The 15,603-nt window shown below is 41.6% G+C and overlaps 1 protein-coding gene across 1 annotated transcript in view; it reads right to left on the bottom strand.

Moving 5' to 3' along the window:
- NELL1 (neural EGFL like 1) overlaps positions 1-15,603 on the bottom strand; it is a gene marked incomplete at its 3' end in the record, with an annotated part of 683,686 nt that overhangs the window by 550,898 nt on the left and 117,185 nt on the right. Inside the window, exon 4 of the mRNA XM_079788062.1 lies at positions 3,493-3,589. Coding sequence (XP_079644188.1) covers positions 3,493-3,589 — 97 coding nt within the window. The remainder of the gene's footprint in view (positions 1-3,492; positions 3,590-15,603) is intronic.

The raw sequence follows: 15,603 nt of genomic DNA on the forward strand, positions 1-15,603 counted from the left end.
GGCATCGGGCCGGAACACAAGGGCAGCTTTCTCTCAGAGGTGCTTGCAGAGATTACCAAGGGACACTGAGACCCGGGGGCCTCTTAGGGCAGGGCTGAAGGTCAGCCATAGCTGTTTTCTCTGCCCTGTTGATTCTATGAGACCCCACCCCACCCAATTTGCAATCCCACCCCAGCTGTGCACAGAGGCTTTTGCATATGAATGGCCTGGCCCTTTGCAATCTAAAATTACCTAACAAACTGCAGCTGGGTCAGAGAGCCCCAGAACTTCCAAGGCTCCACAGCACCTTGCATTGCTTCACAGCTGGGCATCATCTGGGCACCTCCAAACCCCAAACAAAGGAGAGGAATCTGCAGATCTCTCCATAGCTCCTGCTGGGTGGCCTCGGGCAGAGCTATATTTGCACCTCCTTGGAGATCCAAGAGCCAGTGTACCCATTGTTCAGAGTGGGACCATCCAGATTACAAATCCTCAGATCCATAAGGGACACACTCAGGGGCAGACTCAGTGAGCACCAAAGCCCCACTGAAGCAAGTCCTGCCCCATAAGGGTGTCTCCAGCACAGAAGACACAACTGATCCTCACAGCCAATTGACCTGGAGGTCAATTCCTCCCAGTGATACCAACAACAATCAAGGCTTAACTACAACAAGACTGTGCACACAGCCCATAAAGGGGTGCGCCAAGAGTGTCCACCTCAGGTAATTAGGGAGGCTGAGCCACTGGGCCCTATAGGACGCCTAGCACACAAAGCCACTCTATCAACACAGGGAAGCAGCCAAAATGCAGAGACAAAGAAACAGGTCACAAATGAAAGAAATGGAGGAAAGCAAATGACGGGATATAGAGTTCAAAACCACGGTTATAAGGTTTTTCAAGAATTTTCTAGAAACCACCAATAAATTTAGTGAGTCCCTCGAGGATATGAAAAAGGACCAACTAGAAATTAAGCATACACTGACTGAAATAAAGAGTAATATACAGAGATCCAACAGCAGACTAGAGGATCGCAAGAATCATGTCAAAGATTTGAAATACAAAGAAGCAAAAAACACCCAACTGGAAAAGAAAAAAGAATCCAAAAATATGAAGATAGTGTAAGAAGCCTCTGGGACAACTTCAAGCATACCAACATCCAAATTATGGGGGTGCCAGAAGAAGAGAGAGAGCAAGATATTGAAAACCTATTTGAAGAAATAATGACAGAAAACTTCCCCTACCTGGTGAAAGAAATAGACTTACAAGTCCAGGAAGTGCAGAGAACCCCAAACAAAAGGAATTCAAAGAGGATCACACCGAGACACATCATAATTAAAATGCCAAGAGTAAAAGACAAAGAGAGAATATTAAAAGCAGCAAGAGAAAAACAGTTAGTTACCTACAAGGGAGTACCCATACGAATGTCAGCTGATTTCTCGACAAAGACTATGCAGGTCAGAAGGGAGTGGCAAGAAATATTCAAAGTGATGAATAGCAAGAACCTACAACCAAGATTACTCTACCCAGCAAAGCTATCATTCAAAATTGAAGGGCAGATAAAGAGCTTCACAGACAAGAAAAAGCTAAAGGAGTTCATCACCGCCAAACCAGTATTATATGAAATGCTGAAAGGTATTCTTTAAGAAGAGGAAGAAGAAGATAAAGGTAAAGATAAAAATTAGGAACAACAAATACATATCTATCAACAAGTAAATCTAAAAATCAAGTGAATAAAAAATCTGATGAACAGAATAAACTGGTGAATATAATAGAATCAGGGGCATAGAAAGGGAGTGGACTGACAATTCTTGGGGGAAAGGGGGTGTGGAGGTTGTGGGAAGAGACTGGACAAAAGTCATACCCCTATGGATGAGGACAGTGGGGGGGCGGGTAAGGGCAGAGGGTGGGGTGGGATCCGGGCGGAGGGGAGCTATGGGGGGGGGGGGGGGGGGAAGAGGAACAATTGTAATAATCTGAACAATAAGATTTATTTAAAAAAAAAAAAAAGACAATAGATAAGTTTTCACAAGGGTGTGGAGAAAAGGAAGCCATTCTGCACTATTGGTGGGGATATAAATTGGTACAGCCACTATGGAAAGTGGTACTGAATTTTCTCAAAAAATTAAAAATTAAACTACCATATGATCCAGCAATCCCACTTCTGGGTAGATTCATATTACACTGAGTATATAGCCAAAGGAAATGAAATCACTACCTGAAAGAGATCTCTGTTCATTACAGCATTATTCACAATAGCAAAGACATAGAAACCACCTAAATGTCTGTCAACAGATGACTAGATAAAGAAGTGGGATGGACGAACGGATAGATAGATAGATAGATAGATAGATAGATAATATTCAGCCACCAGAAAGGAAAACATGAATGGACTTTGAGGGCATTATGTGAAGTCAAATAAGCCAGAGAGACAAATACTATATAATACCATTTATATGTAGAATCTAAAAAGCTGAACTCATAGACAGAGAGTAGACAGTGATTGCCAGGGGTTAGGGGAGTGGGGAATAGGAAGAGGTTGATCAAAGGGTACACACTTCCAGTTATAATACGAATTCGTTCTGGGGATCTAATGTACAGATAGCATAGTGATTATAGTTAATAATATTGTGTTATATACTTGAAAGTTGCTAAGAGACTAAATCTTAAATATTCTCACCGTAAAGAAGAAATAGCACTTACAAGATGGTGATATTAGCTAACACTATGGTGGTAATCATTTTGCAATATATAATGTAACATATGAACCAATTGTACACCTGAAACTTAGACAGTGTTATAGGTTAATTATATCTCAATAAAGTTGAAAAATAAATGGGGAATAAACTTAAGTCTCTAAATTCCTGGTATTGGCAGACATTCCTCTGGTTTTCATTTCCCTCCATATATTTGGCCCCTTTGAGTCTCCCCTTTTATAAGTGCGATGATAAATCTTAAAAGATTTTGTTCTGTTTTATCCAGCATTTAGAGGCATTATGAAGTACAAGGATTGTTAAAATATCTACTTTACCATATTGCCAGAAGCAAAATTCTGCCATTCTACTGAAGAACAAGACTATCTTAAAATTTCATGATGTTTTTAACTTCTTCAATTCATTTCAAATCGGTATCCTTATGTTTTTATAAAGTAGAATAATGCAGTCATTGTACTGTCCTCTTTATAGACAAGAAAATCAACATTCCCAGACATTGATATGTTTCCTACTGTATACCTAAACATCACCCCCAAAATGATTTAATATATAATCTGAGAATGAAAATGAACTTAAAGATGACCTTAAGAATTAGGTTGAGAAACATTGTGAGGATCATTTACATTCTGCATCATTCATACCTGGCACCACAGTGAACTGTGTGACCTTAGGCAAGTCCTTTAACCCTCTGCCTCGCAGAGAGTTTCAAAGCACCTACTTCATAAAATCATGAAGATTAAATTATTTCATTCACGTCAAGCACATAAAAAAGCACGTGTCAGAAGTAGCAAGTAGTCCTTACTTTGAATAAGCCATGTTTTTGGTTGCGCTGACCAAGCCATAAGTTGCTTCCTGGGGGAAGGTTGGTCTCAGGAGGGTCTATCACACGTTCATAAATCCTGTAGGGGCAAAGAACACGGTTACTAATACATGCTGTTTGAAGGACTCATGGCAATAGCTTCTGCTATGGAGATATGGAGCCAATGTGTGGCATGTTTGAAATGACTGGTAGGTAACCTGAATGTAGACCCATGTTTCTTGACAACACTTGGTGTTGTTTCACAACCTCAGGAGTTCCCTGGGTGAAATTAAAAAATGGGCCCCCATACACAGAGGGCAAGGAGAGACTGAAGAAAGAGGAAGACCACTCCCAATTGATAAGTGGGAGTTTCCTTAAGCAAGAGAACTTACATAGGAGGCTTGTCTTGGGTGGCCACAGAGGTGATCTCCATACCCACCTGCCAAAATCTTTTTTACTTAGGGGCCTTAATTGGTTTCAGGCATGTATACTGTCAAGATGGTCTCAATAACACACTACTCTCTAGGACTACATCCTTGAGTGGCTCCTAGAATGGGAACAGTAGATGGAATGTACACTCTAAGGATAAGGGACAGGGGAGGAGCCTCCAATTGCCCAGGCCCAGCCTGTGGGTCACCCAGCAGTCCAGTCCTCTCAATGATTTCTTCCAACATCTGGACACATTACCTGGGCCCCTCATGGCTTTCTATCTTCATCCTTTGTCAGGGAAGGGGGAAGAGGGTAACATGAGTGTCTCCTGTGAGCAATGGACATTCCACAAACTCTGTGAGTAAAGTACTTTTATCCATGTTACAGGTGGGAAAGCTGAGGTTCAGGGAACATAAAAGGGCCAGTCAGAGTAGTAGAGTTGGAATGAGAATCTCCAGCTGCCTGCTTCCAAAGCCCATGCACTTCCCTTTATACTACTTCTCCCTGGCTTGGTTTATTTAGCTGCTACTCATTTCTACAGTAACCGGCTATACCCCTTTACACATGTGAGTAGCAGCTGCTCAGATCACAATAGGCTTAGTGTACCAAATCAAGCTCTTGAAATCATCATCCAAAAAACTATTGAGCACTTTTATGGTCTGAGCTCCACATGAAGCAACAAAAGATACAGCAGTAAAACACATATACAAAGTCCTGCCCTCGTGGAGCAAAACAAAAAAATAAGATAAAATTCTGCGCATGAACAAAATCTTCATATATGATATGATAAATGAAGACATATGACTAATACAGGGGAGATGACAGTCCCAGGATCGTTGAAGGTACCTATTAAACAACAGAATTACCTCTGCTGTCCTGCCCTACCACACCCCAGTTAGTCAGTCACAAATATTTAGAATTGTGCTTCCTTCAGATATCATCCCTGCCTCCACCAACGGATCACAGGCCTCCACCCACCCCTGGCATGGACCTCCCAGCACCTCAGGACAAGCTTGCCTGAGAACTGAACTTGTCCTTATATGGTCAGAAGATTCTGGGTGGGGAAAGACAGAGTGACCATCTGTGAAATTCAGTGCACCCTGATGGCCCTGTCCATTCCTGGCATTCTCCAGTTCTTGCTTAGGAACAGCTACAGGAGGAGCCATCGCCAGGTAGGTCCAGAGGTCTACCAACTGCCCAGTCTTCCTTGCTGAGATGGCCCTGGCTGGCTGCCCATGGCCAGAGGGGGACGGGCTCCTTCAGCAACTCTCAGAGGGAAAGTGGAAGAACTGAAAGATTGTCCAGTTGTGTCAAGGCGGGTGCATGAGTGCAAGACTCTTACAGCTGGGAGCTGTCACGCCACAGCCTTGTATCTTAGCAGCAGCATCCATGACTCTGCTATTCCCAACAGAAGCGTGCTGTTTCCTAACTATCCATGCAAGGTATTCACCTGACAAGGCTCTACATATATCAGGTCCTTCTTTACTAATTTTTGTTATAAATGGAGGCTCAAAACATAAGTAAACAAAAATAAGTTTCCTTTAAAAAGACAGGATGGGCTCTCTCCACAAGAATTCAGCCAGTATTTTGTCTGTTAGAAGGAGCCGAGTTAAATTAAATAGTTTATCAAAACTGCTTTAACAAAAGAATGTGCTATACACTCCCTTAAGAAAAGTTTTTCCTAAAATTAGGAAGAAGACAAATTTACAACAGGAGAGAAATGCATAAGTTAGAGTAGATGAGCTTGATAGAATTTACTACAGTCATTAAGAGTGATAAATATGCAGGCTGTGAAATATGGGAAAGCACGCAAAATAAATTTTCACTGGAGGAAAGTAGGATGCAAAATTATTTATGCACTATGGAGATAATGATGCAAAAATTATGTTCAATGTTGGTGAATTTCAGAGGCAGCCAAAGAAAAATGAAGTCACTGTGCTTAGGGGAAGAGGCAGAATTTTTGATAAGGCTTTCTTACTAATCAATTGAAAATGTTGTCAAACTATTTGAAAACATTTGCATTTGTCAGGGTGAGAGGAGTCTTCAGTGCCGACACTTTTTGGTTTTACAATACATGAGATGGAGAGTTCCAATGAGCAGAGCAGGCCCTTCCTCAATGTGTAGTAAGTGCGCGAATGAAAGGAGATCGATCAAAACTTAACTTCCGAGAGTCTATGAATGGGATGGCGACCGGCTGGAAGGTAGGGAGAGAGTGCGAGTGAGGAACCCATAGAGGAGAGTGTAGACGTGTGTGGTGTGTGTGTGTGTGTGAGCTAGGGTCAGTTAGATTCTGCACGTCTTCCAAGGGGCTCCCTAACTGGGCAGTCCTAGACGGCGCAGCCCCGCGCACAAAGCGGACACTTCTCAGCGGCTGGTGCGGACGCGGAGACCACGCCATCTTGGGAAACAGAGCTGCCTGAGACGCGGATCCTGGCTTCTGACACAAACCAGGACCCTGCAGCCACTGGGGACAGAGAACTGCTATCACAGCTTCAGACCAACAAACAAGAATCCAGACTTCTCAGCAGAATTCCGTGAGTCAAAGAGCCTACCCCACTCCCAGCAGGCGCGCGAGCGCCATAGTAACTGATAGACCCGCCCCTCCCCCAAGCTGCTGAGTGCTCAGAGGCATGCGGAGAGCTCCATAGTAACTGATAGACCCGCCCCTCCCCCAAGCCGCTGAACGCTCACAGGCGCACCAAGAGCGCAGTAACTGATAGACCCGCCCCTCGCCCAAGCTGCTGAACGCTCACAGGCACGCCTAGAGCACAGTAACTGATAGACCCGCCCCTCGCCTAAGCTGCTGAGCTTTGCGCAGGGACGCGCTCCCCACCAGGGAATTTGGCGCGGCACGGGACAGAAGCAGCTCCCGGTCGGGGAAATCTGTCAGTGCGCACAGAGGGCTCCCCTTCGGGGAATTTGGCTTGCGGGTCACAGCTCCCCCTTCTGGGAATCTTAGGGCGTGCACAGAAGGGCTTCCCTTCAGGGAAGTTGGCACGCAGGACGGACTCCGCCCCCCTTCCGGGACTTTGGGAGAGTGCACCACAGAATCAGCTCACCTTCAGGATTTTAAGAATGTGCGCTCTAGCCGGTTTGGCTCAGTAGAGAGAGCACACACAGGACGCAGCTCCACTTCAGGGAATTTGGCACGCCGGACACAGCTGCCGGGGATCCCTGACTCACAGCGCATTCACACTAAGAGCCAGCGACCCCAATTGTTGGTGCATGCACACACAGGGACCCTGATTCTCAACGAGAAACCTCACAAGGCAACAGAGATTTGACACTCGAGTCTTGGTGCAGACACAGGGAAACTCTGACTCCTGGCACATCCTAAGGATCTCATTTTCGGCGCATACCAACAGTGTGGTGCAGACAGGGCCCCTGATTCCAAGTGTGCACACGAGACCACACAGAACACTGGGGACACTGACCCTGGGCAAGTCTGGTTCCCACCAACCAAAGGCAGCCACACGTCCTAGTGTCAGAGCACTCCAGTGAAACTCGGGTGGAGCGAAGTCCCCACAGCACACGGCCCAGGTCCACACAAACGGAAACTTGAGCTTTCTGGTAATAGCCAGAATGGGGAAACGAAATATCTCACAGAGGAAAGAAAATGTGGAGTCGCCAAGAAAGGAAATTAGTGAAACTGAAGCTTGCAACATGACCGAAAAGGAGTTCAGAGTAATGGTCGTGGAATTTATACAACGGATGGATGAGAAAATCAACAACTTATGCAAGAATCAGGAAGAAATGAAGAGTGATATAGCTACAATCAAAAACACCATGGAAAGTTTCAACAGTAGACTACAAGAAGCAGAGGACCGAATTAGTGAGTTAGAAGATCAGGTACAGAAACAAGCTCAAGCTGAACAGCAATTGGAGAAAAAAATTAAAAAGCAGGAGGAAAGCCTAAGGGAGCTTCGGGACAACATGAAACGAAGTAACATGCGTATAATAGGGCTGCCAGAAGGACAAGAAGAGCAGCAGGGTTTAGAAAATCTATTTGAAGAAATAATGACAGAAAACTTCCCGGATATGGGAAAGATAAAAGTTACGCAAGTAAAGAGAGTCCCAAGCAGGATCAACCCCAAAAGACCCACACCAAGACATGTCATAATTTCAATGGCAAATATAAATGATAAAGAGAGAATCCTAAAGGCGGCAAGAGAGAGACAGAGAGTTACCTACAAAGGAACACCCATCAGATTGTCAAATGATTACTCATCAGAAACACAACAAGCTAGAAGTGAATGGAAGGAGGTATACAAAGTGTTGCAAAGCAAAGGACTGAATCCAAGAATACTATATCCAGCAAGACTATCAATCAAAATTGAAGGGGAAATCAGGAGCTTTGCAGACAAAAAAAGCCTCAGGGAGTTTATCACCACCAAACCAGCAATGCAAGAATTGCTAAAGGGAATACTGTAAAAAGAAGAAATAAACAGGTAAGAAGGAATACAGACACAAAAATAGATATGACTGCAAACAAATACCTTTCAGTAATAACTTTAAATGTAAACGGACTAAATGCTCCAATCAAAAGACATCGAGTAGCTGAATGGATAAAAAAACACGACCCATGTATATGCTGTCTACAAGAGACCCACCTCAGAACAAGAGACTCACACAGATTGAAAGTGAAGGGATGGAAAAATATCTTTCAGGCAAACGGAAATGAAAAAAAACCAGGGGTAGCAATACTTATATCTGACAAAATAGACCTCAAAGTAAATGCCATAACAAGAGATAAGGAAGGCCACTTCATAATACTAAAGGGAGAAATCCAACAAGAAGAAATAATTCTGGTAAACATATACGCTCCCAATATAGGAGCACCCAAATACATAAAAAAACTCCTGGAGGATATCAAGGGAGAGATTAATAGCAATACAATCATAGTAGGAGACTTTAATACCCCACTATCACCACTGGACAAATCCTCTAAACAAAAAATCAGCAAAGAAACAGCAATCTTAAATGACTCACTAGACCAGATGGAATTAATTGACATCTTCAGAACATTTCACCCCAAAGCCACAGAATATACATTCTTCTCAAGTGCACATGGGTCATTTTCAAAGATAGACCATATGCTGGGTCACAGGCAAAATCTCTTCAAATTCAAGAAGATAGAAATTATATCAAGCATCTTCTCAGATCACAGTGGCATAAAACTGGAAATCAACTACAATAAATACAATCCAAAGAAATCAAACACATGGAGACTAAACAGCATGCTATTAAACAAGGACTGGGTCACCAGAGAGATCAAGGAAGAAATAAAAAACATCATGGCAACAAATGACAATGAAAACACAACAATCCAAAATCTATGGGACACAGCGAAAGCAGTCTTGAGAGGGAAGTTCATAGCTCTACAAGCCTATTGCAAAAAAACAAGAAACAATGGTAACAAATTACTTAACCCTACAACTCAAAGAGCTAGAAAAAGCGCAGCAAGAAAAGCCCAGTGTAACCAGAAGGAAGGAAATAACAAAGATCAGAGCGGAGATAAATGACATAGAGACCAAAGAAACAATACATAAGATCAACAAAACCAAGAGCTGGTTCTTTGAAAGGATAAACAAGATTGATGGACCTCTAGCCAGGCTCACCAAGAAGCAAAGAGAGAGGACCCAAATAAACAAAATCAGAAATGAAAGAGGTGAAATAACAACAGACCCTGCTGAGATACAAAGGATTGTTACAAAATACTACGAACAACTCTATTCCAACAAACTGGACAACCTGGAGGAAATGGACATATTCCTAGAAAAATATAACCTTCCAAAAATCAATCAAGAAGAATCTAAACAGCTCAATAGGCCAATAACTATGGACGAAATTGAAGCAGTCATCAAAAAGCTTCCGGCAAACAAAAGCCCGGGGCCTGATGGCTTCACAGGAGAGTTTTACCAAACATTCAAGGAAGAACTAAAACCAATCCTCCTCAGACTATTCCAAAAAATTCAAGTGGAAGGAACACTTCCAAGCTCCTTCTATGAAGCCAGCATCACCCTAATACCAAAACCAGATAAAGACAACACAATGAAAGAGAATTACAGACCAATATCCCTCATGAACATAGATGCCAAAATCCTCAACAAAATTCTAGCAAATCGGCTCCAGCAGTACATCAGAAAGATCATACACCATGACCAAGTAGGATTTATCCCAGGAATGCAAGGATGGTACAATATCCGCAAATCAATAAACGTGATACATCACATAAACAAATTGAAAGATAAAAATCACATAGTCATATCAATTGATGCAGAAAAAGCATTTGACAAAATCCAACACCCTTTCTTGATAAAAACTCTCAACAAGGTGGGAATAGATGGCTCATACCTCAACATAATAAAAGCTATATATGATAAACCCACAGCAAACATCATACTCAATGGACAAAAACTAAAAACATTTCCCCTAAGAACAGGAACAAGACAGGGATGCCCACTCTCACCACTCCTGTTTGACATAGTACTGGAAGTATTAGCCATTGCAATTAGACAAGAAGAAGAAATAAAAGGCATCCAAATTGGAAAAGAACAAGTAAAGCTGTCTTTATTTGCAGACGACATGATATTGTACATAAAAAATCTGAAAGACTCCGTCAAAAAACTAATAGACTTAATAAATGAATTCGGCAAAGTAGCAGGATACAAAATTAACGCCAAGAAATCTATGGCCTTTCTATACACCAATAGTGAACTTACAGACAGAGAGACTAAAAAGGCAATCCCATTTACCATCGCGCCAAAAAAATTAAGATACCTAGGAATAAACTTAACTAAGGAGGTAAAAGACCTATACACAGAAAACTACAGGACACTGAAAAAAGAGATAGAGGAAGACGTAAACAGATGGAAGAACATACCATGTTCATGGATTGGTAGAATCAACATCATTAAAATGTCCATACTTCCCAAAGCAATCTATAGATTCAATGCACTCCCCATTAAAATACCAACGGCATATTTCACAGACCTTGAAAGAACTCTCCAAAAATTCATCTGGAATAAAAAAAGACCCCGAATAGCCACAGCAATCCTGAGAAAGAAGAATAAAGTAGGAGGGATCTCAATACCAGATTTCAAGCTGTATTACAAAGCCACTGTTCTCAAAACAGCCTGGTACTGGCACAAGAACAGACATATAGATCAATGGAACAGAATAGAGAATCCAGATATCGACCCAAACCACTATGCTCAATTAATATTTGACAAAGGAGGCATGAACATACAATGGAATAAAGACAGTCTCTTCAATAAATGGTGTTGGGAAAATTGGACAGATACATGCAAAAAAATGAAGCTTGATCACCAACTTACGCCATACACAAAAATAAACTCAAAATGGATACAGGACTTAAACATAAGACGGGAAACCATAAAAATACTAGAGCAATCCACAGGCAGCAAAATGTCAGACATATGCCAAAAGAAATTCTTCACTGACACTGCTCCTAGGGCAGTGGAAGCTAAAGAGAAAATTAACAAATGGGACTACATAAAAATAAAAAGCTTTTTCACAGCAAAAGAAACCATCAACAAAACAACAAGAAGGCCCACTACATGGGAGAACATATTTGCAAATGGCATCACTGATAAAGGTTTAATCTCCAACATCTACAGGCAGCTTATGCAACTTAATAAAAGGAAGATAAATGATCCAATAAAAAAATGGGCAACAGACCTAAATAGAATCTTTTCAAAAGAAGACAGAAGGAAGGCCAAGAGACACATGAAAACATGCTCAACGTCACTAATTATCCGAGAGATGCAAATCAAAACAACAATGCGGTACCATCTTACACCTGTCAGAATGGCTATCATCAACAAATCAACAAACAACAAGTGTTGGCGAGGATGCGGAGAAAAAGGAACCCTCGTGCACTGCTGGTGGGAATGCAGATTGGTGCAGCCACTGTGGAGAACAGTATGGAGTTTCCTCAAAAAACTGAAAATGGAACTCCCATTTGACCCAGTAATCCCACTCCTGGGAATATATCCGAAGAAACTAGAAACACCAATCAGAAAGGATATATGCACCCCTATGTTCATAGCAGCACAATTCACCATAGCTAAGATTTGGAAACAGCCTAGGTGCCCATCAGCAGATGACTGGATCAGAAAACTGTGGTACATCTACACAATGGAATACTATGCTGCCATAAAAAAGAAGGAATTCTCATCATTTGCAGCAACCTGGATGGAATTGGAGAACATTATGTTAAGTGAAATAAGTCAGTCAATGAAAGAAAAATACCACATGATCTCACTCATTTATGGATAATAAAGAACATTATAAAATTGAACAAAAAGATAGATACAGAGACAGTAAAGCATCAAACAGACTGTCAAATTACAGGGGGAAGGTTAGGGAGAGATGGGGGAGATAAGAGATCAATCAATGGACTTGTATGCATGCATATAAGCATAACCAATGGACGCAAAACTCTGGGGGGTGAGGGCATATATGGGAGTGGGGTGGGGGGGGCAATGGCAAGATATGTACACATATAATACCTTAATAAAAAAAAATTGGAAAAAAAGAAAAAAAACTTAACTTCCTGACCTGCCGTGTCTTCCACAGCCAGAGTAACCATATGTGACTTAGAAGCAAACATCTGCGCCCACCCACTGTCAGCTAAGGCAGGGCAGTGACCCACGCACCTGTGTTAAAGAGGCAAGTCAATTTCCAGTGTCACAGTTCCCATTAGGAGCCCTGCCTGATCCCCCACAGAATAAAGCTGCTGGCTACTACCTTCCTAGCAGTCCCAAATTCATTCCAAGAGGCAGTCTTCACTAGAGAAGTCCATGCAGCAAGCAGAGCCAACAAACTGGATACGGATATGGCAGAATGCAGAGAGCTTAAAAACATAGCATATATATATATATCCCCACACCGAGGAAATCTAATCATGAGGAAGTATCAGAAAACCCAATTTGAGGGACATTTCACGAAATAACTGCCTGTGCTCTTGAAAATGTCAGTGTCATGAAAAATAAAGACAGGCTGAGAAACAGTTGCAGATTAAAACAGACCCTAGGGACATAAAAATGATATATAAGACAGGATCCTAGATTGAATCTTGGGCAGGGAAAAAAAGTCCCATAAAGAACATTAATGGGAAAATTGGTGAAATTTGAATGGGAACTGTAGGTTACATAACAGTATTGTATTGAGGCTCAATGTCTTGATTTTGAGAACTGGGTTGTGTACGTTTAAGTAAATGTCTTGTTCTTAGGAAATACACTCTAAAGTATTTGAGATAGAGGGTCATAATGTTTGCAACTTACTCTCAAAGTAATAATGTGTATATATGTAAGTACACACATATATAAAACACACATTATTATTTTGAAAGAGAGAGAAAGCAAAAGCTGGGCAAAGGGTCTATGATTGTTTTTGTACCATTCTTAAAATATTTCTGTAAAATTAAAATTGTTTTAAAATAAAAAACTTTTAAAAATAGAGTTAAAAGCAAAAGGGTCTATGAAGTGTGTGAACTATAAATACACACACGCAAAACGATTCTATATCTATTAGCCAAGGATACAGACAAAGACTCACATAAAGAATATGCTACTGTTTTCTTAAGAAAATTGGAATGGTGAAGGGGGGAGTAAATGAATGGATGAAACAAGAAAGGATAACCACACAGAGTAATGCTGATAACATATCGTAAGCTAAGAAATAGGATTATCACATCTGTGCCCGTACCCCTGCACCAACATGCCAGAGGACATGGCCAGCACTGGTTAGCTCTCCCAGAATCCACTTTCTCTTCTCTCCAGGCTCACACCTGTGCTATATTTCCAGACTCCCTCACAGCTAAGTCTGGCCACGAAATGTGAGTGGAAGGGGTGTGCACCACTTCTAGACCTGCCCCCTCCCCCAAATTCCTCTGAGCATCTTTCACGTTCTCCTCTCCCTTTCAAATGACTGGGGGCAAAGAGGTGGACGGAGACACAGCTGAGGACCCTGGACCCCCAAACGATGACTGAAAGATCACCTGGCAGCTAGACACATTTGAATGGATGCTATATACACAAGAAATGAAATGCTATGTTAACCCCCTGAGGTAAGAGATCCTTTCCATAGTTGTGGCTAATGGTATTCACCCTAACAAATATACCCCACTGAAAAACAGAAAGGTGACCCATTGTATTTCCATGCCCACAAAGCCAAGAGGTCTCAGAGATAGTGTGATGTAGCAGAGATAACATGAACTGTGATAAAACAGATTTGGGTGCATGTTCCAGTTCTGTGTTCTACTAGTTACATAATATTAAGTTATTTATTTTCTCTGTACCTCAGCTTCCTCATATAAAAAGTGGGGACATTACTGCTGACTGGATGGATGGTGGTGAGGCTTAAATGGAAAGGCATAAAGCCCTTGGGACATAGTGATGCTGCCATTCTCTGAAACTCACAGATGCCTGCGAATGCAAGCTACACAGGTCATATGACCCACTCCAGCCCTGTGGCTGCATCTCACGCCAAATAAATCCAAGGAGACGTGATTATCAGTATCTTAGATGCCTGCCTGTGCTTTGGGATACTGTTCAAAGGAATGACATCTGTCACATGAAGAGGATGTAAGAGTGTGAGACTTTCACGTTAAAAATCCAAGAATATAGGGAGCAGCTGGAAAGAGGTCAATAGGGGGAAAAGGAGACTCTTGTAATACTTTAAACAATAAAGAATTTAAATTTTAAAAAAATCCAAGAATGTAGTGTGCATTTTATCATAAGCCTCCATCACTTTAAACATTTTAAAGTCCTAAGTTTCTTTTCACCTTACACAAATTTAAAAGCTAGAACAAGTGAATAGGCAACAGGAAAAATAAGGAATTAACAGCACTAATTTTCTGTTACTGTTTAACCTGATTCACTATAGAGCAAACAGACAACCTCTTTAGATACTAAACTTTGGATTGAAAACAAAATTTTGGGACAATATATTTTCTATGACATCCTAAAATTCTAGCCATAAATCACAACCTTTTCTGTGTGAATTATTCAAAATTCTAAGCAAATGTACTATTTAATATCTTTTAAATCCTTCCAAAATATATAATCCTTTGACATTTACAAAAGTTTGACTTTTGTTGAAAGTTCATCATAAACACATAAGGGCTCAGGGAAAGGGGGCTCATGGAAAAAAAAGCAAAAGGGCTCAGGAGAAAAAAAAGGAGAAGTAGAAGAAATAATTTATAATTTATTAGACTGTGTGTTTAAGCACACAATCACCAAACCTACAACAACAAAAAATACACTGCTTTTATATGAGTAAAATACCATAGGACAATGTCCCTAACACCTTCTCTCAGTCCAGTACTGGGCACTTTCCTGGCCCATTTGGGACCATAACTGGATTTAGCCAATCCACAAGCTCCTGGAGAAATGGAAATGTCAGCAGTGAGCAGAGGCCCTCACTCTAAGTTCTCATTTCACACTGCCCTTCATACATGTTTTATACAGTAATTTTTATACATCCCAACTGCCCTACATGTTTGCTCTTTACAGATCTCTGAGCCCCTCCCCACCTGTAGGGCCCATCTGACTATACTCTCCAGAGTTTCAGGCATATGACCCTGGACCCTCAAACTACCCACTGGAGCCTAAGACTCTGGTCCTGGCCGGGCCTGCTTCCCCAGACCTCCCTGCCAAG

Source organism: Cnephaeus nilssonii (genome assembly GCF_951640355.1).
Source record: "Cnephaeus nilssonii genome assembly, chromosome: 13".
Classification (NCBI taxonomy): domain Eukaryota; kingdom Metazoa; phylum Chordata; class Mammalia; order Chiroptera; family Vespertilionidae; genus Cnephaeus; species Cnephaeus nilssonii.